The following is a 24,915-nucleotide window of genomic DNA, read 5'->3' on the forward strand; positions in this document are numbered from 1 at the left end:
TGTAGAGGAGACATGAAGAAGAGGGGACACATGTTGATGTAGAAGAGACATGAAGAAGAGGGGACACATGTTGATGTAGAAGAGACATGAAGAAGAGGGGACACATGTTGATGTCGAAGAGACATGAAGAAGAGGGGACACATGGTGATGTAGAAGAGACATGAAGAAGAGGGGACACATGTTGATGTAGAAGAGACATGAAGAAGAGGGGACACATGATGATGTAGAAGAGACATGAAGAAGAGGGGACACATGGTGATGTAGAAGAGACATGAAGAAAAGGGGACACATGTTGATGTAGAAGAGACATGAAGAAGAGGGGACACATGTTGATGTTGAAGAGACATGAAGAAGAGGAGACACATGTTGATGTAGAAGAGACAGGAAGAAGAGGGGACACATGTTGATGTAGAAGAGACATGGAGAAGAGGGGACACATGTTGATGTAGAAGAGACGTGAAGAAGAGGGGACACATGTTGATGTAGAAGAGACATGAAGAAGAGGGGACACATGTTGATGTAGAAGAGACGTGAAGAAGAGGGGACACATGTTGATGTAGAGGAGACATGAAGAAGAGGGGACACATGTTGATGTAGAGGAGACATGAAGAAGAGGGGACACATGTTGATGTAGAAGAGACATGAAGAAGAGGGGACACATGTTGATGTAGAAGAGACATGAAGAAGAGGGGACACATGTTGATGTAGAAGAGACATGAAGAAGAGGGGACACATGTTGATGTAGAAGAGACATGAAGAAGAGGGGACACATGTTGATGTAGAAGAGACATGAAGAAGAGGAGACACATGTTGATGTAGAAGAGACATGGAGAAGAGGGGACACATGTTGATGTAGAAGAGACGTGAAGAAGAGGGGACACATGTTGATGTAGAAGAGACGTGAAGAAGAGGGGACACATGTTGATGTAGAAGAGACATGAAGAAGAGGGGACACATGTTGATGTAGAAGAGACATGAAGAAGAGGGGACACATGTTGATGTAGAAGAGACGTGAAGAAGAGGGGACACATGCTGATGTAGAAGAGACATGAAGAAGAGGGGACACATGTTGATGTAGAAGAGACATGAAGAAGAGGGGACACATGTTGATGTAGAAGAGACATGAAGAAGAGGGGACACATGTTGAAGTAGAAGAGACATGGAGAAGAGGGGACACATGTTGATGTAGAAGAGACATGAAGAAGAGGGGACACATGTTGATGTAGAAGAGACGTGAAGAAGAGGGGACACATGTTGATGTAGAAGAGACATGAAGAAGAGGGGACACATGTTGATGTAGAAGAGACATGAAGAAGAGGGGACACATGTTGATGTAGAAGAGACATGAAGAAGAGGGGACACATGTTGATGTAGAAGAGACATGAAGAAGAGGGGACACATGTTGATGTAGAAGAGACATGAAGAAGAGGGGACACATGTTGATGTAGAAGAGACATGGAGAAGAGGGGACACATGTTGATGTAGAAGAGACGTGAAGAAGAGGGGACACATGTTGATGTAGAAGAGACGTGAAGAAGAGGGGACACATGTTGATGTAGAAGAGACGTGAAGAAGAGGGGACACATGTTGATGTAGAAGAGACATGAAGAAGAGGGGACACATGTTGATGTAGAAGAGACATGAAGAAGAGGGGACACATGTTGATGTAGAAGAGACATGAAGAAGAGGGGACACATGTTGATGTAGAAGAGACATGAAGAAGAGGGGACACATGTTGATGTAGAAGAGACATGGAGAAGAGGGGACACATGTTGATGTAGAAGAGACATGAAGAAGAGGGGACACATGTTGATGTAGAAGAGACGTGAAGAAGAGGGGACACATGTTGATGTAGAAGAGACATGAAGAAGAGGGGACACATGTTGATGTAGAAGAGACATGAAGAAGAGGGGACACATGTTGATGTAGAAGAGACATGAAGAAGAGGGGACACATGTTGATGTAGAAGAGACATGAAGAAGAGGGGACACATGTTGATGTAGAAGAGACATGAAGAAGAGGGGACACATGTTGATGTAGAAGAGACATGAAGAAGAGGGGACACATGTTGATGTAGAGGAGACATGAAGAAGAGGGGACACATGTTGATGGAGAAGAGACATGAAGAAGAGGGGACACATGTTGATGTAGAAGAGACGTGAAGAAGAGGGGACACATGCTGATGTAGAAGAGACATGAAGAAGAGGGGACACATGTTGATGTAGAAGAGACATGAAGAAGAGGGGACACATGTTGATGTAGAAGAGACATGAAGAAGAGGGGACACATGTTGATGTAGAAGAGACATGAAGAAGAGGGGACACATGTTGAAGTAGAAGAGACATGGAGAAGAGGGGACACATGTTGATGTAGAAGAGAGATTTTGCATAATAGGGGACCTTTAAACTAAATAGTCAGAGACATCAGACATACATCCAGCAGTCCTCCGTAGCGGAAGACGCTGAGCAGCGAGTGCACGTGGCTCTCGCTGGTGAAGTAGAGGCGTGTGCGCACGTGACGACCCGGAGACATCACGCCACGGGAATACCTGAAGAGCAGCGGGAGAGAAATGAGACTCGTCAGTCAACACGGCCCCACAGAGCTCAAACACACACTGCATATATACGTGCTGAGTCTATATACATGTACACATGTTTGTGTGTGCTTTGTGTGTGCTTTGTGTGTGCTGTGTGTCTCACAGAGGGTGCAGCTTGTTCACGGCCTCGTCCTCGTGCGTCCTCTGCAGGTCCAGCTGGATCTTCTTCATCAGAGGAACACAGTAGGCCTGAGCGATGTCCAGTTTCTCCGCTTTGCTGATGCCGTACTCCTGATATGAAAAAGAAAAAAAGCATTTCAACACCTACTTAGTCGTGATCATGAGGAGAAGGAGTCTTCCCTCAGCAGAAGGCTAGGAATGATCATGAGGAGAAGGAGTCTTCCCTCAGCAGAAGGCTAGGAAGCGACACATTTATGCAGAAAACAAATGTGTGCATAACAGCCTAAATGTGACTGTGTGAAGTTATGCCGAAGCACTACTGGATCTTGCATTCGCCGATTCAACCGATTGAGTGTTTCGCTATTAAAGCTCTTTTTAAGGACATACTTTATAGAACCTTTTTATTTTCTCTGCTGAGTCACCCTCCCTTGTTTTGGTGCAATATGTTACTCTTTCCACAGGGATCGATATGGCTAGATGTTATGTTCAGGATTACCACCACGGCAATAAAAGCTTGAAATGATGCCGTCTGGTTCAATTCTCTAATGTCACCTATTTGTTAACATTCCTGACATTCCCCGACTCCTTGGATAATTAAAGTACATAATTCCACCCTCTTAGTTTTTCTCTCTGGAATGCAACTCTTACACAACATCACGTTAACAGAATAATTCAGTAGTAATGTGTGTTTGTTTGTTTGTCAGGACATTGGTTACACACGTAAAATAAAAACAACAGAACAACAATAAGGATGACAACATAATGTACAGGGCACAGTTTACAAACTCTATTTACAGCGACAGGTACCATGAGTATCAAACGGCATGTCACCCAGCAGAGTTTTAACATGATGCAGGGGAACCAAAGTGCTCATGTAAAGAAGTAGTCTAGACGAGAGCCATGACAATATTATGCAGGGCAACTACAACATGACAGTTTGCTATCCTGGCTCCCAAATGTACAAGATCATTTACAAAACCTAGTGGAATAAAAGCTAAAAGTAGCTGTAAGAAAATACTCAAGTGAAGCACAAGTCACTCTAATTTGTACTCAACTACAGTACTTAATTAAATGCACTTAGTTACACACCACCACTGCATTTGAATAGTGTGCTCTGTTCAGCTACGAGGCTGCATGGCACACCAAAAGGGTTTGCACTTTTATTTTCAACTGAATTAATACTTTAACTCTGACTCGTATTTCTCCATGTATGCATCTGTTCAGTCATAACTACCGTAACAAAAGATTAGCAGCTTAGCATTCTGTCTGGTAGATTGCACAGCAGAATACCCTCTCTCTTCGAGCTTAGAAAAACCCATGGTGGTCTCCAGTAGGGCTGAACGATTAATCGATTTTAAATGTACCAGTCATTGTTAACCAATCAGAAGTGGCCCATGATAGAAGGTGACAGATTGATCCAATCACCTGCCAAGTATTTGTGAAAGTGCCGGCCCTTTCCAGATGGCTTCCAATGGAGCTCTCCTAGATGTTTCTATTACAGGGAGAACCTTAAACTGAAGCTTGACTTTAAAGGTCCCATGTCACGGCCATTCCCACTGATCATAATTCCATCGTTGAGGTCGACTAGAATAGATTTATATTGTGCAATTTTCCAAACTCACATTGGTTTCTCAAACAGCATCTCTGTAAACTACGTGTGTTCACTGAATTTCCAATAGCTCCAGCCCCACCCTCCCTGCCGTGGAGGTGTGGTTTCCTTGTTTAACGAAACACAGGCCAAACTCACCCTGAGCACACACAAAGTCACAGCCGAAGTAAACACAATAAGTGTGGCTTGATATTGAGTAAGAAAAAGGTTGATGAACGCTGTGAGAATGGGTCTGTTATCAGCCTGCAGCCAGGGAGGAGAGATCAGCTGAGCTGAGTGTGTGTGTGTGTGTGTGTGTGTGTGTGTGTGTGTGTGTGTGTGTGTGTGTGTGTGTGTGTGTGTGTGTGTGTGTGTGTGTGTGTGTGTGTGTGTGTGTGTGTGTGTGTGTGTGTGTGTGCGCGTGCGCCCGTGCGTGTGAGGAAGTCCATGGATTGGTCAATTTGGACCAATCAGCGGGGGCTTAACGTAACGCGGACGTAACATAGCGGCTCCACGGATTGGTCCATTTGGTTCCGGGTAACGCATGACCGTATCCCGTCATAGCTCTGGGCTACTGGCCATTCCTACGTCACAATACCCAGGAAGTAAACCATGGACAATGACGTATCTTCAACGAGGCGTTTTGGGGAGGTCTTTTCTGTGTTAGAGTTTTACTCGCTACAGGGTGTACTTTGAGGGTTTTGACTCTGCACACCGTTTACATGCATAACAAGCTTACATAACACACAAGGGGACGGTAATAACCGGAAAAGCACGACATGGGACCTTTAAAGCAACCCAACGGAAGTTTCATGTAAGTTTAGTTCTTTCACTCGTAGCTCGGGCTGCGGGGGTGCGAGAGACTGGAGCACGTTGATACGACCTTCCTAGCCGGAGATATGGCCGCATTTTACAATAAACTTCCGTTGGGTCGCTTAAAAACAAATATCGCAAATTGAATCGCAATATCTGTCAGAAAAATCGCAATAAGATTATTTCCCAAAATTGTGCAGCCCTAGTCTACAGGAGTGGAGTGCACCAGCTGGGCGTAACTCTACGTCCGACGTAGAACCCGAAGGGTAAGACCAAACTAAAGTTATGACTAGTGCACCACTTAGACTCAAGCCCTGTATGCGTTGCGCCCGGGTGTAACTTTTACGCCTAGTATGAAGCTGGCGTGAATCGGAAAGACAGACTAGTATCCATAGTAACGTAAAACAGGCAAGAAGGATATTAACGATGGCAGGGCGTCTTGTTTACATGTTTAACAATGAAAGGGCATTAAGAAGAGAAAGAGTTGTCCGTGATCGAACAAACCCACTGGACATCTATTCAGATAGAGAGGTTTCGGCAGACAAGCCCTTTTTGATTTAATCGAGGAGATCTCCCCTCAACTCCAGCACGGATCAGACCGAAACGCTGCGCTCTCCCCAACCTTGCAGGTGCTGATTGCGCTCAGATTCTACGCGAACGGGGCCTTTCAAAAATACTGTGGGAGACATGATTAATGTTCATCGCACAACTGCATGTCGGGCGATAAGACACGTTTCATTGGCCCTCCAGCACCGATTTCTTTCTCCGTCAGTTTCCGCTGTAGCTCTGACAAATCCCTCTTTCTCTTTCGGGGTGTGGCCATTTGGGATTCCCCTTGAGTCATCGCTGACGCTGTGGGTGTGGGAATTCCCTCTTCTCTGCGGTCCTCTGAGTCTGTAAAATGGAAAAATGGCGTTGCTTGGCAACAATTACTGTTTCGCGTGTATTCACGTGGACGCGCATCTTAAGACCAGGCGCAGCTACGCCCGAGACTAGTCAGGCTTGGTGCACTCGGTGTAAATTCGAATCACTACGTCGGACGTAGATAAGCCCGACGTTAGAGTTAAGCCCTACTTTTTTACGCCCAGCTGGTGCACTCCACTCCAGGTAATGAAAAAACATGAGAGCTTTGGGACAGAGTTTGGTCCTCATGAGCTACTGTAGGAGAAGACAGTGGAAGACACCGGTTGCGTTCCAACAGTCCATTTAGCTTAGCAACCTTCCTAACCAAGTGAAATGACCCGGAAGTCCCTCAGTGGCAGCCATGATAAGTGCCGTTCCAATTCTCTAGATGAAAGGAAAGGAGGTTTCAAACTTCCTTTATAACCTCCTTTAGCTTAGGAACCACTGGACCTCCCTAACCGACAGGAGAAGCGAAAATGCTGCCCCACAATGCATTGCAGCCGCAGCATTTGCCGTCACTCAACAGTCGGCCGTTCACGGAAACAACCGATTATGACCGAGAAATTATATCATGAAAGTTACGGTGCTTATTAAGCTTTTGAGTTTGTTTCCTCAGTGATGATTGCCTAATCCTAAATTGCTCAGGATAAAAGCACCAGCTAGATGTAATGAGACACTGAGGAGAGCTACAGAGCTGAGTTTGGTCTTCATTAACCTGCGGGATGACGATGTCTGCCAGGGCGCGGGACAGCCTGAACAGCTCCAGCGTGTCCTCCAGTCCCAGCGAGGCGTTGTGCTGCGAGTCGTATTTGATGCAGTCGTAGATGTCGGGGATCTTACTGATGTCGTAGCGGCCGTTCTTCATTCGGAAGTCTCTCTCCAGTTTGGACCAGCGCTGCAGCATCAGCTCCAGCGTCTCACTGTGGTACAGCTGCAGGTCTGAGACAAGAAGCGCAGCAGGCGTGAGCAGGCGTGAGCAGGCGTGAGCCATGTTCCCTGTTGGACAGGTACATGTCGGCCATGTTTCCTTGATATTCACAGCCGGCACACGTTTCCAGCTTCTGCCTGATTCATGCAGAGAAAAGCATATCCACTAAACTGGTACAGCTGCCTTGAGCTAATACGCTGCTCAACTGCGGAACAAACTAAGATTTTGGATGAGGCTACTTTGAATTTCAGGCTAAAGAACTACCTGTTAATTCATTTTCTTTTAAATTATATTTGTTGGTTTGCTTTAATGTTTTTTATTTCTTTTGCTTGCTTGTTTGCTTTGTTTCCATCATACGTTTCATTTTCTTCATATGTGATATGCCTATCACGGGTTCAACATGGTGGAAAAAGCTCTGGGTTGATATCAAATTAAAAGTCTACACATCTTCCATCGCAGACTTAAAACCGGTTTCAACTGAACCGTGGCATAAAAATATAATAATTGTACTAGTTGTTTGGATAAAAGCATCAGCTAAATGAAATATCATGTAATGTTATGTAAAGCCTTTTGGTTAGGATATGTGCTTTAAAAATAGATGTGCGCTTCCTCGACTAAATCACAGATGTTGGCTTTAAAGAACATTTTGATAATCGTTTCTCTAAATGCAGCTGAATACTTCTCTTCTGTATGAAGGTACGGCAGGTGCACCCTACCTGCAGACTTGGGGTCCTCCAGTCTTTTGCGGATCTGTGAGTTGAGGCTCTGGATGAGGGCGTACACTTTGTCACAGGTTGTGACCGGATTCGTTATGATCTTCATCGAGTTCACCAGCGACGGGCTGCTCGTCGGGGCCAACTAGTACACAGGGAAACAGACAAGATGTTAACATCACATTATGCTGTTGAATACAGGCAGACACACATACTTTGAAACCTTTAGCACATGTAGTTTGAAACGTCAGCTTCTGTATTAATGTTTGCCATCAGAAATAATATGACTGTATTATGTCTGAGAGACGTCACTTCCACCCTGCTGTAGTAAAAGAGGAAGAACAATAGCAGCTAGATAAGAAGTAGAAAGACGTTATTATACCCAGGGTTCATACACTTTTCCATGACCTTTACCTCCTTTTCCATGACCAAAAATATTACATATACGAGCAGTCCATTATCAGACAGGCAAAACAAAGGGTGTCCGATCCATAGACGTCTGATCCCACCCACATGCTCCACCCAGAACTCCAGCTCCTACCTTCTGGTAGAAGATGCAGGGTTCCCAAGAGCAGGCTGAACCGCTATGAGCACTCATTCCTACCTCTGTCCATTAAGCTTCTGAACATTCACATGTAATGAAATGTACTTTTTAAATGTTGGCCATGAGGGTAGTGCAATAGGTCGCCATTGTCAGTATGTGCGTCTGTGTATTGTGTTTGTTAAACGGTGTATGATATGTGTATGTCTCTTAATGTCCACTATGATTGTATATGCATGTATGCTGAACTGCAGGATGGAGTCCAGAACAAATGTCCTTACGGGGACAATAAAGTATATTGTATCGTACTCTTTCTCAGCGGTACCACTGAAACATTTTTATTTTAACATGGTAAGCTGGAAAATAAGGTCTGCATATGAAACATGTTGTGCCTCTAAAACAAATGCAACAGTTAAATGCCATCTTACGTTTCATTACTATACGATACAGTATGTATTATCATTATAGTATTACTATGTCGGCGATTAGATAAAAATATAAATTATATTTGATGCAACTTTAGTTACATTTCCATGACTTCTCCAGGTTTGTAATGACCGGAGGAACCCTGTATACCAAAGGCAGATAACATTTACTGCCTTGACACTTTCTGGATTTATCATTCCTCTGGCTTTAATCTCATCCCAACATCATATCGGAAGTAAATTACAATGAGATTGACATTTCTTGGAATAATTACCACTTCACAAAGTTTAAACTGAGCTTCCTGGGGAACATTGAAGTGTTTACCTTATCAAATCAAACATGTTTTATATGTTCTCTTCCCCCTCTCAGCCACGAACCTTCAGATAGTCGTCCTCTGTGAACTCCTGGCTCCTCTGCATGATCTCGTGCAGTCGGGCCTTCACTTTCTGTTGGCAGTCCGTCAGAGAGTCGCTGTCGCTGTCCAGCAGACCGTTCATGTTGGCGCTCTTCACCATCTGGACCAGGATGGGAGTCAACTCTCCTTCCAGAGCCAGCAGACCCTGAAGGGAGACCAGAGAAGTGGTGAGTAATGTGTGGACTTTCTATTTAATCCATTTCCTTTGAGAAAATTAGATACATGTTAAAGCTACAGTCCAGCAGAATGAGGTCGTAAGATCACCTTAAACCTTTCTTATCGTATATCTGCAGCTTTCTAAAATGTTACGTCTTATTTACAGACAAAAGCCTGTTTTCATTTAGTGAATTTACAGTTTTTTTTAAAGCTTAACAACATTTTATTTTCAATATAGTTATTTTTCATTCTGCACAGCTTCTTATGGAACAATTTATCTTTTCTAGGGTTAGGGTTAGAGAGGGACATTAACATACAAGTTCATCAACATAAAATGAATTATTATAAGTGATATATACTAAAGTTAATCTAAAGTGGAATAATGTGCTTGTTTTAATTTGCAATGAAAATATGTTCTATATTTTTGTTGTCTTATATCAACACAATATCTTTTGAAAACACAAACAAACTGTACAGGCATTGTATAGACAAAATAAACCAAACGAAAAATCAATCCAGAAAATAATATAATAGTTAAAAAATAATAATTCCAACTCTGACGTTGTGACGTTGTGTCCACCAGACTACACATTAAACATTTCCTTCAACGATGTCTTCACTGTAATAAGGCAGAAACAATGGATCACAAGCATCCAAAGATATACTCTGTCCCCTTCAGAGTTTCCCCAGTGAGTGTATCATTACGGTATGCACAGGATAAAGTCTTTTTACCTTTGCGAAAGCAGCCGCGGTCATCTGCACCCGGCCTTCGTCTGAGGCGTAGATCTTCAGGTCGTGGCGGTACGTGCTGTGCAGGCGCAGGAGGCCGCAGCCTGGGAACCCCGCATAGTCACCTGGAAGATAACGTTCAGAGAGGAGCTTTATAACGAGCTAATAACCGTCTCAATCAAGAGATAGCTGAGGCAGGGAAGGAGTTGATTGAACACAAAAGTACTAAGGATTTCAATTGTATTTATTTTACAGGGACACAGTGCACCTGTGCAGTTCAAATGCATTGCTTTGTAAGCTTTTGACATGGCTCACTTCACTTTAATGTGAACAGAAATGGTTTGATTAAGCTAAATATAAATTGTAGTGAAAGTGAAGTGAACAGATGTTGAGTTAACCCCCTAAAATACTGAAGGCAGCTCCCATGAAGATGAGATACTTGAAGAGGGACAGTAAGTATTGTGACATGTTAAATATACTTGAATGAATGTACCTGAAGGAAGTCAAACCACACTGATGCTTCGTGCATGTTTCTTTAGTGTGCAGCCAAACAACCTGGTGTTATATCCAAAGCTTCCTTGGGTTATCATGCCTTGTTTCACATTAAAGTATCCGATGGGGACTTGGGCCTTTTCTAGTATCTAATCCAGGTCGGGCTGGCTTTCATCAAGCAAAAAACAACATGTCCAAGAACTCGTGAAAAGACTAATTCAGTCGGATTAGTGTGAGATGATCCGCGTTAGCAGTCACTTTGGGGCCTGTGTGTGTCTGTGTTGCTGCAGAGGATCATCTCACGCACGACACACAGCCCACAGCACGCTCAATGGAGGACAGACAGCACAAGGCGCAGGGTGAGATGAATCTAAATCATGATGAGATTAAGGCGAGATCAGTGGGACGAACGGTCAGGATGAGAAAGGCGTGGAACAGCGGTGATGTCCAGGAAACCTCTCTCTTACCAAACTCAATAGGGGACTCGCAGCCAAGGGACCGGTTACCGGCTGGTAGTTTACACAGAGCAACGACAGATGAGAAGAGAAGAGCAGAGTTAAGAGACACAACTGGTGGTGGAAAAGGAAAGTATGAAAACAGTGGCTGAGATGAGAAAAGGCTGCATACCATTTCATCTCATTTCAATTGTGCTTCAGCCTGTTTTTCTGTGCGGTTTAGGTGTTGTTTGCATGCACAATAAAACAAAGAGAAAGCAGGTTCAACATCTAAAGGACAGAGAGCTGTTGCAAAGTGACGGCGGAGTGGCGCAGTGTGCGTTGTCATCAGATCAAGGGGGCGGTGGGGAACTCCAAACCCGCTCATTGTCCACAGCACATGACTGTTGCATGTATGATATGTGTGTAATGTGTATTTGTAAAGCGCTTTGAGCTCTGTAAAAGCGCTATAATAAATATAAGGAATTATTAAAGTGATGGAGAGTAGGAAAGCTTTATGTAAGGAGCTGGTTTGTCCGCCTTGTGTTTCACTCGGGGTTACAGGTGTGTTGACTCTCTCACAGAAGGAAAGAGAAACCCTTCATCTCTCCAGTGAGGAAAAGCAGCGACCCAACATCACCAGGGTGTGACAGCATGTTGCACACACACGTCAGCTCGAGTCCTTTTGTTCAGCGTTATATCTTTGATATATTATCCTTCAATGACACTGTGATTTGAATACTGTAGATAAAATACAGATGGCAGTATTATCAGTTCCTGATATAAAGACACAGTTATCTCTATGTGTTGACCTTGTAGAAGTGCATTGACATTAGAATGAGTTATTGCTTTGGTATCAGCTTAATCTAACTCTAAAGATATCACTGCTTAGATTTTAGTTTGTGTCTTCTATTTGAACACACACACACACACACACACACACACACACACACCCATCACTTCAGGGGACATTACATTGACTTGCATGCATTTCCTGGAGACTTATCCCAACCTTAACCATAACCAACACATGCCTAACCCTAACCAAGTCTTCACCCTAAAATCAATGATCTCCCTCATGGGGACCTCCATTTTGTCCCCATAAGGGAGGCGAGTCCCCACACGTGACTGTGTAGACATATGTAGGTCCCCACAAGTATAGTAATGCTAGGACACACACACACACACACACACACACACACACACACACACACACACACACACACACACACACACACACACACACACACACACACACACACACACACACACACACACACACACACACACACACACACACACACACACACACACACACACACACACACACACACACACACACACACACACACACACACACACACACACACACACACACACACACACACACACACACACACACACACACACACACACACACACACACACACACACACACACACACACACACACACACACACACACACACACACACACACAGAGAGAGAGAGAGAGAAACCACTGACTGACGGGAAATTCCCTTATTTATTGCTTCACATGTACAGTCCAAATAAAGTGCTGACTCATTCTAATGCGGTGCTTTTCACAACGTTCAATAGGCTTAGAGAAAAGGGCTCAAAGAAAAGGGCTTAAAGAAAAGAGTATTAAAGAGGCTGTCATCATCATTGAAGATTCTTTTTCCATATCAGATTTCTATTGTAAGACTATTGAATCAGATCTGTGCCAACTGAGTTCTATTTCATCTCAGATATTTATGTGTGCTTGATCTTATTGGCATCAATAAAAAAGACGGGCTTCAATGCCCCATATCGTTGGTCGTAACCTCGTCAAAAACGCATTACAATTTTGCAACATGTCTAAAAATCTTTGCAATTACTGAACGAATACAGTCCAAATAAAGACCCTGCACTAAGTGGGAACATGTGTCCGGCTGACTCCAAAATGACCTCCACCTGGAGCCTCTCTGATAGGCTGTATGTCAGCTACGCAGTGTTAACATGGTGGTGCTTTCCACAACTGAAAAGAACGGCTAAAATTAAACTTTTACGAGCAAAGGTACACATGGGAGGACAGGCTGTGCTTTATGATCATCATTTCAACTGAGGTATGTGCATTTCTGAATGTCAATTGTTGCCGTGTGTGTGTGTGTGTGTGTGTGTGTGTGTGTGTGTGTGTGTGTGTGTGTGTGTGTGTGTGTGTGTGTGTGTGTGTGTGTGTGTGTGTGTGTGTGTGTGTGTGTGTGTGTGTGTGTGTGTGTGTGTGTGTGTGTGTGTGTGTGTGTGTGTGTGTGTGTGTGTGTTCCCCTCTCATGGAAGTTTGAAAGGTGGATTACACACAATAGAAAGTCAGGGAATTTAATCGATTTTAGAAAATTAGAAAGTATGTAGGAAGTTCCTAAATAGTTCAGATGACAATCAAATACTGGAGTGTTTTCTATAACATGTTGTTGTATTGATTTGTAGTTTGAGGCTGTTTCTTTTCATAGCAGCCAAATTGAACGAGGATAAGCATTTGACACTATGGAAGAAAGAAATAATTACAGCAACGGCAGAAGCATTTATAAGTTCATATTTTAGGTCGTGTGCGTGCAGCGGGTACCTTGACCTCCAGGGTACATGCAGCGGAAAGCTCTGCCCAACTCCTCAGCCTGAACCCGGCCTGCAGGCGTCAGCTCGCCCCCCCACTTCAGCACCAGCAGCAGAGAGGGGCCGTCCTTCTTACAGTCTGAAACACAACAAAGTAACGTTATTGATATCCCTATAAAAAATATACTTTAAGCAACTTCAAAATATTTGAATTTGTTGGACGGCTGTAAAGGACAAACACAAAACATCCAGGTTACCATCAACCAGCATCAAAGTGTGCAGGAATCTTGTGTTAGTCTAACGGCCCGTCCACACAGCGGCGTGCGTTGAAGCTTCCAACGCTTCTGCCCATTCACTTTGAATGGGGTGATGTCACTTTTAGCCGAACTGCATTGTGGGAAGCGACGCGGAGCGTTGCCTGCGTGGCTCGCTGCAAAAGTTGAGCAATGTTCAACTTTTGACGCCTCGGCAGAAGCGTCAGCCAATCGAATCATATGCCAGTACAAGCTCTAGCCAATCAAACCGCTGCTTGTGTGTCAGGGGCGGGAGATGCATGTGATTGGTTGTTGGTCGAGTGTCAGACACGCCCGCCGGCAAGCGTCAACGCACGCCGCTGTGTGGACGGGCCGTAAGATTCCTGCTTAGTTTCCTTTCAATAGTTTTGTTTTATCCATGCTTTAATAGTTTGACTTGTTTCCTTATTTTTTCACAGTTACAGGACACGTTAACCAATCTGAAAACTACTTGTTAGAAATTGAATGATTTATTTCTTTGACAAGCATTAATTAGCAAAATAACATTTCAATATCTATGTTCATAGGTTTTCATTTCACATGGAATCTATATCCTTGTACAAACATATAAACATCATAATGTGTGTGTGTGTGTGTGTGTGTGTGTGTGTGTGTGTGTGTGTGTGTGTGTGTGTGTGTGTGTGTGTGTGTGTGTGTGTGTGTGTGTGTGTGTGTGTGTGTGTGTGTGTGTGTGTGTGTGTGTGTGTGTGTGTGTGTGTGTGTGTGTGTGTACCTTCTTCTTCGCTGGAGGCTTTAGGTTGTCCGTTACGCAGGTAGGTCAGCTGGACTTTCCTGTTTATACCTGAGAAATGACCGTACCTAGCAACACACACACACACACACACACACACACACACACACACACACACACACACACACACACACACACACACACACACAAACCGAGCAAACACAACAAATGGTAATACGCACATATAAGTCGGACAAAGAGTGCACACAAAAACACAGGAAGAATTTATCCCAGCTTAAGGAACTTTGTTTAATATCTAAAATCAAAAGTCTGACTTCCATTTTTTTTTTTAAAGTTCAAGAGCAAACACCTTTTTCAAAAATATCACACAATCAAGTAACAGTATTAGAAAATGTTCAGTTTGATTAAAGTGTGTAATTGCATCTTTTCAAGTGTGTGGGTGTAAGAACAAAAGAGACGGAGAACCTGTTTTAAAAATGCTGCAAGGTGGAAATCAAAGCCAATTTCAAATCTGTTATTCTGAATTAAGTCGCACACAGGAGCGTTGCCCCTACACTTTAGGGAGAGTGTGGCACATCCTGCAGACTAACGAGCGCACAGTGTTCTCTGAGAGGAGTCGCCGTGACCCTGAAGCAGGATGAATAACTCTGAACAGCTGACTCACACACACACACACACACACACACACACACACACACACACACACACACACACACACACACACCCCCTCACTGTGGTGAGGTACAGCTTGGTGTTTGTTTGCATCAATTAAATATACATTTTGTGGCGCTTCCTGCATCGCTGTACAACACAGACTCGCAATTACTACTATTCATACATATAATTAGCCGGAGAAGCATTTTAGATTTTAACTTCAGCCACTCCGCTGGAAAATCACAGTAATATGAAATTTGAAATGGTTTTCCCTAATGTTTCTAACTAATTAAAAATGAATGTATTATTTCATTATAATGCAAATATTTATAAATAGATTATATTGTATAACTTTAACTGTTTTAAATCCAATGTTCTATTAAAATAAAATAAATTATGAATACAATTCTTATTATGCAGAATTTCTTGATGATTTCACTTTTTATTTTTACGGGGTTTTTTTTGTATAAGGATGATAATATTATTACCGTCGCTAAGGAGGTTGTATTTCCCGTTTGGTTTGCATGTGTGTCTGAATGTTAACGCTGTGGTGAGAACAGCATGCACACAAAGTCTCACAGCACACTGAATTACACAGCGAAGTCATCAGGGACATTTCACTGTGCTAACAAGGAATGGGTGTTAATAAAAATGATACACGCACAAAACGTTAGGAATACCTTTCAAAATATGTTGTACTATCTTTCATCGTGCACAAACTTTGTATAAAACTAACTGGTACCCTGTTTGTACACTCGTGGGGCTGGTAGGCAAACTGTTGGTCTCTTGTACGGCTTAGTTATGAAGGTTTTAGCAAATAAAACAAATACCTCGATGTTTTATTTCAGACATTAAGGTTATTTGAATTTGACCTGAAATGTCCCAGGATCACTTTCCAAAATAGTCATAGATATATTTGCTTTAATTGCTTTTTTGTTCTAATAAAGACAAATGTGCTGCCAGCTGCCTCATATACAATTTTAAAGGGTCCGATAATGCTATTCATAATTGTATGTTGTGCCTCTCTGTGACATGTCTCCATGCTTTAATATTCAAAAAGCTTTTTATTTTTCTCGTACTGCCTGTAAGCACCTATTTTCACCCTCTGTTTGAAACCAGAGCCCAGTCTGCTCTGATTGGTTAGCTGGCCAGCTCTGTTGTGAATGGTCGGAAGTCCCGCCCCTTAACCTATCACATACAATGCTCTGTTGTGATTGGTCAACCGCTTAAAGATGTCCCGCCCCTTAGCCTAAATGTGTTGAAGCACCAGCTAATAGAGGCATGAGTATTACATAGTGATGCAATTATGTTAAGGAAGTAAACAATGGAGTCCGATGGAGGCGTTTCAGGCTACTCTCACGGGTATTAAACAACAGGTATTCATAACATTTTGTACGCACAGTCGAAGACTACATTAAAAGGAGGGTGGTAAAACCTCATCCTTTAAAGTGAGGAGGGAGAGGGTGCGTACTGAATGTCATTCGAGCTGGAATTCCTTTTGAAGAGAAGGAAGAAGGGAGGGATGGATGGGTGGGTGGGCCGGAGAAAAGAGAGACAGAAAAAGGAAGAAAAGAGTTAGGGACTCAAGAGAGGGGGAGATAGAATCAAGGTTAACGTGTGTGTGTGTGTGTGTGTGTGTGTGTGTGTGTGTGTGTGTGTGTGTGTGTGTGTGTGTGTGTGTGTGTGTGTGTGTGTGTGTGTGTGTGTGTGTGTGTGTGTGTGTGTGTGTGTGTGTGTGTGTGTGTGTGTGTGTGTGTGTGTGTGAGACGTCACTCACATCTCCAGGACCGTCTTGAGTTGCTCCAGTTTGGATTTCTTCTCCTCGATCTCACAGTCGTTGTGCTGGACGAGTTCAACGAGCAGCAGGCGGGCGATATCCAGCACTTCCTGGAAACACACATTATTCTTTTATCTGGCTCTTATCTTTTTATTATCAGACTAAAACACACACTGAAACCTTTGCTCACGCCCCGACTGAAAACAATGCCACAGAGAAAGACTTGTCATGTATACGATGACAGGATAAATGCAGGGTTTGGTATAAATATTTAGACAACACTATAATGGTTTCTGCTCCATAATAATAATTATATATATATATATCATCTGAAACCCTTCATTAGTCTCGTTAGGATTCAGTCACAATCTGCCAGAAGAACAGCAGAGGAGGGGGAGCGTGGGAAAAAGAAAGGCTGAGGGATTAAAATCAATCTCACTCACTTGGAGCTGCTTTGGTTTCTTCAGTTTTAGCTTTCCTGACTTGTAGCCTCCGTGCTTCTCAAACAAATCAAAGAATCTGAGCAAGACAAGCAGAATAAAACAGCAGAATAAGAAGTGCAGTTACATCAGATCAGGGCAATATCTTAAAAATGAAAACATATTTGATAATTTGATTAATCTCTAAGAATTAAGTGGGTAATATGAGACAGGTTAGGGTACATGCAGCAGGGAGAGAAGGCAGTTCAATGCTGACATATAATCCACGTTTGTTATCACCTGCGTCTTCTGTAAAATAAATAACTTAGTTAACTATGTATGTATGTATGCATATTGAGTCCATTGAGACTCTTACATTTTAATCTTCTAATGCAATATCTTAAAGTGGACCTATCACGCTATTTTTAGGCAATAGCATAGCTCTCAGATATATAAATATATTTTATAATATATATAAAAAACGTGTCTATGAAGTGTTTTGCTCAAAAGAGATCACCCATTCTAGCCATGCCTCATATCCCTCTATTTCACTTCCTGTTTCAAAAGTGCTGATTTGGGGTATAAAGCTTTAAAAAAAAAAATTGATAAAAAAAAGAGGGGTCTGAGCTCATGGCTGGATAGAATTACTAACAAAGAACTGCTAACAAAGCACTTATATACTAATAAAGGACTGGCTTATCTAAAGCCAGTTGAGTAGCCCTTGAAATGTTTGGCTCTATGAAACCTGATGTACTGATATGATTCTGTTTTCTTCAAGGTTGTGTCTTCCTGGTCGAATGGACTTATTGTAAGTCGCTTTGGATAAAAGCGTCAGCTAAATGTAATGTAATGTAAAGCCAGCCTACATTTCCGATATTACGTCATATCGGACGCAAATCTTGATCAGCTCCGTTGTAGCCCCGTTTTTAGAGATTTGGGTACGGAGGAAAAGAGAGAGGGTTTTATTTTCTGACGCTGCGTGAGTTCCCCGACACACCGGGGACATATCTTTATGTATAACAGACATCAAAAAGTGCATTTTGCATGATAGGTCCCCTTTAAAGTAAAAATATTCGTATTTAATGTTGAAAATAAAGAATTACACGCACAATAGACCCAATACTTTAAATATATGCTGACAGAAAGATCTGAATGCTGGAGCAACACTTAAAAGAGACTTACAGAGGATGCCTGACCTCCATTTTCATCTTTTGTTTTGGCGTGCGATCTCCATGGCGGATGATGGCGATGACACAACGCAGCTCCATCCTGAAACAGGCAACTCAATTCAACAAAAGTCCACTATAATCATACTACTTTAAATCAACGTAAAATAAATGTTGCATTAATCGCATGTTGTATTAAATGTGTAGTAGTTCCCATATCAACATATTTCCCAGGACTTTTCCAGGCTGCAGACATCTTTGTTCTTAGGTACGTACATGGTCCCTGAGGTTGTGGGGACGATGGGGATGTCTTCAGCCTCCATGGGGATGGACCAGGGGATGTGGAACTGAGGCGCCAACTCCCTCATCACCATGTTCCTGGTGAGGCAAGGAATAACAGATGTAAAGAATTTAAGATTGGAGAACATTAAGTAAATATTTTAAATGGAAAGGAATTAATATAAAACAAAAGTTAGCATGGCATTCATTCGGCAGGCTCCTCGTCCTCGTGTGCGAATCAGTTTTATAAAGATATTCTGCTTAAAAGTTGCTTCTGAGTTTTTAAACAGGATATTGTGTATTCAAACAATTGCATTAAAATAATCAAAAAAAGCTCAAATGCTATCAAGACACTAAAGATAATACAAACTTCAGTCAATCAAAGAAATACCTTTTCCAACGACGAGCTTACAAAGATAAAGAAAGTCAGTGATTATATTATATTTACATTTTCTATTTCATGCCATGAAGAAGTTTCTGCGATTATAAGTGCTGGTCAACATAAAAAAAACACATAAATATGGGTTTGTAAAGAATGCAATTTAAAAATATATATGTTATAAACCTACCCCAGGACTTTGGCACAGTCGTCGTAATACTTCATGGAGTTTTTGACGAAGCTGAAGCCGTTAACGTCACAGACGTACGAGTGTCCGTTGGCTCTGAGCAGGTCGAACCCACACACCGTTTGCTAAAAAACACACAAAAAAATGTTTTAAAGGGGACCTATCATGCAAAATTCACTTTTTGTCTTTTATACATAAATGTGTCCCCGGTGTGTCAGGGAACTCACACAGCGTCAGAAAATAAAACCCTCTCTCTTTTCCTCCGTACACAAATCTCTAAAAACGGGGGTACAACGGAGCTGATCCAGATTTGCGTCCGATATGACGTAATATCGGTGGCGGACTCACGGCACTATCAGAAACGACGCTATCAGAAACAATGCCCGGCTGTTTTGGACGTAATATGGTCGGTGTTCACATTAGCATCGCTAACACTCAGAGCTAACCTGTACTGGAGAGCATGTGTGTGAAGAAGCAGGAAGTAAAAAGGAACTCACCTTGTGGTATAACCGGCAAGAGAGAAAGCCTTTGAGCTCCAGACTGTTTCAGAGAGAATCCTTGGTCATCCATGATATGGCGTTTCATCACGGCAGTATTTAGTTTAGACAGTAGCTGCCGGGTCCCGCATGAGCTCAGACCCCTCCTTTTGTTTATCAATTTTTTTTTTTTAAAGCTTTATACCCCAAATCAGCACTTTTGAAACAGGAAGTGAAATAGAGGGATATGAGGCATGGCTAGAATGGGTGATCTGTTTTGAGCAAAACACTTCATAGACACGTTTTTTATATATTTGTATATATCTGAGACCTATGCTATTGCCTAAAAATAGCATGATAGGTGACCTTTAAAGTACATTGATACAATGCATAGCAAAGTTAGCCAATATGTGCACAGGTAAACAATGTAGACTGTTTGAAGAGATAACATGACTAAAGAGGCCCTATTATGCTTTTTTGGTTTTTCAAAAGTCACACAAAAAATGGATTAAAAGTACAATATGTGCAAAAGTAAAAACTTCATTCTGTTCTTTTGGAGTTTCCCTTTCCTGTGTTATATAGGTTTGTGTGCATGTAAATGGTCTGCAAAGGCTAACATCCCAAAGTTCACACACTCGCACACTGACTTAGTTTGTCTTGAAAATACACTTGTATAAGGCGCCTAATTTGTGGCATATTATCTATATTTAGGCCTTCCCTTTGGGTGCAGTTTTGTAACCTTATATATCTGCAAGTATTAAGCATGTTTAAACTGCTGCAACATAAAATATCTCTTATTTCTGAAACTGTATAAGTGTTATTTAGTAACAGTTTAGTGTCCATGAGGCTCTTAAATGCTACTAGAAGCTTTTCTTTGTTCACAGAAACATTTTCTATGTGCGCTCATTATTTCTTAAGTTGTTATATTAAGAGCTGTACTTACAACACAAAGGACTTATGAACTATTGATTTGCTGGGCCTCATGCTGTTGTTTTATTTGTTTGTGGGAGTCCGGTGTGTTTTCTGAAAACCCTGAGTCATCAGTAACGAGCTGTAGTGTAGGCGGTAATAGAGCCACTACTAGGAATCCTCCCTTTTGATTAATACTTGCTTCAAGCACTGTACAAAGTTAGTTAGAACAATTTGAAAGCAATAATTATCATGGCAGTAGGCTTTTAGAAAAAAATGCTTCTGGCAGCTCCCATGTTCCAGGAAATTGAGTATTTAGTTAGCAACGGAAAACAGTTCAATCGGTCTGCAACTGTCCGTGTTTTGAAGATATTTTCTCCCTGCTTTAAATTGGATTCAACAAACTGAAAGCACATGCTCTTAGTGTTTCATGCAGCTAAACACAAGGTGATGCAATGTGTATGTCAGCTTCAAGTGGATAACTGCACACAAAGAGAAACCCAGAGGAGCTTCTGAACACCAATGGCTTGTGAAGCAATACAAAAGTAAACAACCAAAGGGCATACATAATGCAGTTTTCAGGAATAATTGGAGGTTTCCTGGCAATTTCAAAGCTGCTTTATTTGCTTCCCAGCACACTATTCTGCAATACATGCTCTACATCAGTGTTTCTCAAACTTTCATACCAAGGACCACTTAACCAATAGAAAAACACTCGCGGACCACCTAACTGAACAAATATCAAAAAACACATCGTTTTTCTAGAACAGATTACAAATCGTACAAATTGTACACGGCTCACCTCAAATTGTACACGGCTCACCTGTGGAGTAACTACAAGGCTAGAAGCATACACAAACTAAAAGTTGCATACGATGCTTTACGGTTGCTGCTGAGGGTACCGAGATGGCACAGTGCCAGCCAGCTGTTTGTTAACTTGGGGGTACCTACTTGTCAAGCCCTTTCAAGAAAGTTAATGTACAGATTCATGTGTCGCCTGGAAGACTCGGACAATCATGTTATCTCGATTTTAATTAACCCTCTGAAGAGTTCTACCCGGTTCTCTTCCATGATTTGGAGACATTGGCGCAACAACCTCTACAGACGGTGAGCATGTGTTTGCTCGCTGTGATTGGACTGATTTTATGTTTTTATCTGTTTGTTTTTATCTGTTTTGTGTTTAGCTTTTTATCTTATTTATTGATGTGTGTTTTGTCTTTTTGTGATATGGACCTTGAGTCTGAAATAAAGATTGGATAAATCGCCTGAAAATGCTACAAACAAGTGGCAACATGTGTGATGAAGGTGTTGCTCTGGGCTATATCATGCAAATGAAAGTGAAGCTTAACCTCGCTTCATTGCGGAGATATTCCCGCGAGAGTGCGGACAACTGACATTTATTTATTTCAAATGTGAAATTTTACCAATATACTCACGGACCAATATGGGGCGCTCACGGACCACCAGTGGTCCGCGGACCACACTTTGAGAAGCACTGCTCTCCATGACTTGTATTATACGTTTATATTAGTCTATTTATTGAACATTTTAGAAACAAAAAAAATACAAAAAACGTTCAAGGTACAAAAAAACTAAAAGAAAATCATTCTCAAATAGTCTCCGTCATGTTCAACAGGAGCAAGAAGAAGCTTAAACACTTTTCTAAATAATCGTTTTAGTTTGGATAAACTTGAACAATATTTCAGCTCATCATTACAGTTATTCCACAAATCAACACCTTTTGTTATGATGCAAGAAGTTTTGGATTTGTTCGTATGGATGGTTTAAAAAAAAAATGCAGTTACCTCTCAACGTGTATGTTTTCTCTCCGTGTGAAAAGTCCCTGGACATTATGAAGTAATTGTTGATTTGCAACTTTGAACATAATTTGGATAGTTTCATAGTCAACCAGGTGTTGTAGTTTTAGTGTTTTTTAGTTTGATAAATAACTTAAGTTTACCTTGAAGGCCAGGCAGACTTTGCGAGCCACCAGTTTCTCCATGGCGGTCAGCATGACGGGGTAACGGATCTCCTTGCCCTCGCTGTCCCTCTCCACCTTTCCGTCCAGAGCAGGAGACTTCCGGGCCTCCGCATGGGCGTAGTCTGGACCCACGGTGTACACCTGAGACGCTCAAACGCACAGGAAGAAGGGAAGCACAAAGAGGGGGTGTTGAAGCAGAAGGGTCATGAATCAATTCAAACAAGTAACCCCTCCATTTTAAACACCAGCTCAAGACACATGTTTTTAGATTAGCAACCCCCCCCCACTTTAAATGTTCTTTTAGTCTTTATTATTTACCTACCTTAGAAAGACACAGGTACACTTAGCTAAAGTACTTTTAAATGGTTTGTGGGTCAAACGAGAGGCCAGTTGTATTAGTTTCGGAAAATACTAAAGGATCTTATAGTTCGAGGGTGGACTAAAGGGTGCATTTTCTTAGTTTTACTAAAACTATCGTGAGCTTTATAGTAGGATACAAGGTACGACTATTTTATCGTGGGTTACTAGGTACGACTGGGTATTTTCTTAGTTTTGGGGAAAACTTTGACAGTCTTTTAATGTTTCTTTTATTATCTTTTCTTTTTAATGACTGTTTTTAAATGCCTTTGCCTGAATGTCTTTGTAAAGCACCTTGAATTGCCTTGTGTTGAAAGGTGCTATATCAATAAACTTGCCTTACCTTTATATTGGTTTATTTATTTTATAGGTCTTAAAGGATTTTATCTTATTGTATTAATCTAACATGCTTCAAAAGCAATATTTATTTTTACGTTGGTCTTTTTTATTTCTTAATCGTTTAACCTTTATTAGAATTATGGCATTCTTTTTACTATTATCTTTTTATTTGCATTTCTGTTGTTATGGGGTTTAATATTTGATATTGTTGCATCGACTCAGTTGTCTTGTGTCTTATCTGTCGGAGAGAAACCATTATGTATTTTATTTGTATTATTGTGTCTGTTAACCTGATCAAATGTTATATTTTGCTGCATGTACCTTTAAAGTTCTTAACAAATAATCTGAGGGGAATTTCTTGTTGTGTATTTTTAACTTGTGATGTGTCATTTTGTGAAGCACTTTGAGCTCCATGTGTTGTAAGGAAAGTGCCATTTAAATAAAGCTTTATTATTATGAACAGTACCTTCACGTCAGTTCCATCTGTGGGCATGAACTCCTCGTAGATGTAGGATCCAGTCTTTCGTACGCTGGCTTCTGGAGAATACACACTGCTGCGACTCCCGATCTACAGAGCGAGCCAGAGACAAAGAAGAACAATTCAAAGGGCGTTGGAAACCAAAGCTGGATTTAACCCTTCAATGGGAACACACTTTGGGATTGTGGGAAACGGTATTTCGATCTCTCTGTCTGTACACACAAACGGAAAGATTGACAATAAAGTTGACTTTGAGTTTGAAACGTATAAATATTTGGGAAAATGTATTGATTCTTTTTTTATGATACGTATTTATATATAGGCTTCTTTCAAAACATGACCTTTATTTTCCAACTAACATACATTGAACATTTCTTATATTATGAGACCTATATTATATAAAAAAATATATAAAAACGTTTCTTTTTGACGCTGCATTTGGAAAAAGTGTAAAGTAAATTTACAAAAGTGTAAATATAAATATATTATAAAAAAACATATATATAATGTAATATATAATTTAAAAAATATAGTAAAATGTAATAATGTATGTAAAAAGCATGAGTGACAGAGATGCAGCAAAGAATACATGAGTTGTTTACATTTTAACTGCAATATGGCTTTTTATCCATGTATTTTATACCTGTTGTGTTGACTTTATTATCTTTGCTTTTTAAATGCTTGTTTTTAAAATGCCTTTTTATAATGTGCATCATCTGTATATTGTTCTTAAATGTCTTTTGTCTTATTTTGTAAAGCACTTTGGGTTGCCCTGTGCGGAAAGGTGCTCTATAAATAAACTTGCCTTGCCTATATTATACCCATAACACACCCACATTACACTGCTATTACCCCATAGTACACTTATATCACACGTATGTTACACAGAGACAAAGCCTGTCAAATAAATGCTTCCCCCAGGATATAGAAACCACTTAAGGTGAAAAATTCTAGATTACCCAAACTTTTGTTCACCTCTGCAACCTCCCGATGGTAGTATGTCTCTCATGTTCCTTCGGTTTCACTGTGTTATTAACTGTAAATCTAGAAGGTTTAACCCTGCAGCAGCT

At 41.4% G+C, this 24,915-nt stretch overlaps 1 protein-coding gene across 14 annotated transcripts in view; it reads right to left on the reverse strand.

Annotated features, from left to right (window-relative positions):
- Positions 1–24,915, reverse strand: part of ppip5k1b (diphosphoinositol pentakisphosphate kinase 1b) — a 68,134-nt gene that overhangs the window by 24,276 nt on the left and 18,943 nt on the right. For 8 of the 14 annotated variants that reach the window (XM_034084444.2, XM_034084453.2, XM_034084452.2 and 5 more), the window contains exons 7-23: positions 23,834–23,935; positions 22,651–22,812; positions 19,309–19,430; positions 18,737–18,838; positions 18,477–18,563; positions 17,319–17,394; positions 16,876–16,985; positions 16,570–16,593; positions 14,466–14,551; positions 13,453–13,578; positions 10,888–10,929; positions 9,932–10,053; positions 9,006–9,188; positions 7,665–7,806; positions 6,736–6,959; positions 2,700–2,827; positions 2,434–2,548 (exon numbers count right to left, since the gene is read on the reverse strand). In XM_034084444.2, the coding sequence (XP_033940335.1) occupies positions 2,434–2,548; positions 2,700–2,827; positions 6,736–6,959; positions 7,665–7,806; positions 9,006–9,188; positions 9,932–10,053; positions 10,888–10,929; positions 13,453–13,578; positions 14,466–14,551; positions 16,570–16,593; positions 16,876–16,985; positions 17,319–17,394; positions 18,477–18,563; positions 18,737–18,838; positions 19,309–19,430; positions 22,651–22,812; positions 23,834–23,935 (1,953 nt within the window). The remainder of the gene's footprint in view (positions 1–2,433; positions 2,549–2,699; positions 2,828–6,735; positions 6,960–7,664; positions 7,807–9,005; positions 9,189–9,931; positions 10,054–10,887; positions 10,930–13,452; positions 13,579–14,465; positions 14,552–16,569; positions 16,594–16,875; positions 16,986–17,318; positions 17,395–18,476; positions 18,564–18,736; positions 18,839–19,308; positions 19,431–22,650; positions 22,813–23,833; positions 23,936–24,915) is intronic. The other 6 variants (XM_034084454.2, XM_034084450.2, XM_034084449.2 and 3 more) reach the window with 3 other exon arrangements.

The sequence above is a fragment of the Pseudochaenichthys georgianus genome, chromosome 6, assembly GCF_902827115.2.
Source record: "Pseudochaenichthys georgianus chromosome 6, fPseGeo1.2, whole genome shotgun sequence".
Classification (NCBI taxonomy): domain Eukaryota; kingdom Metazoa; phylum Chordata; class Actinopteri; order Perciformes; family Channichthyidae; genus Pseudochaenichthys; species Pseudochaenichthys georgianus.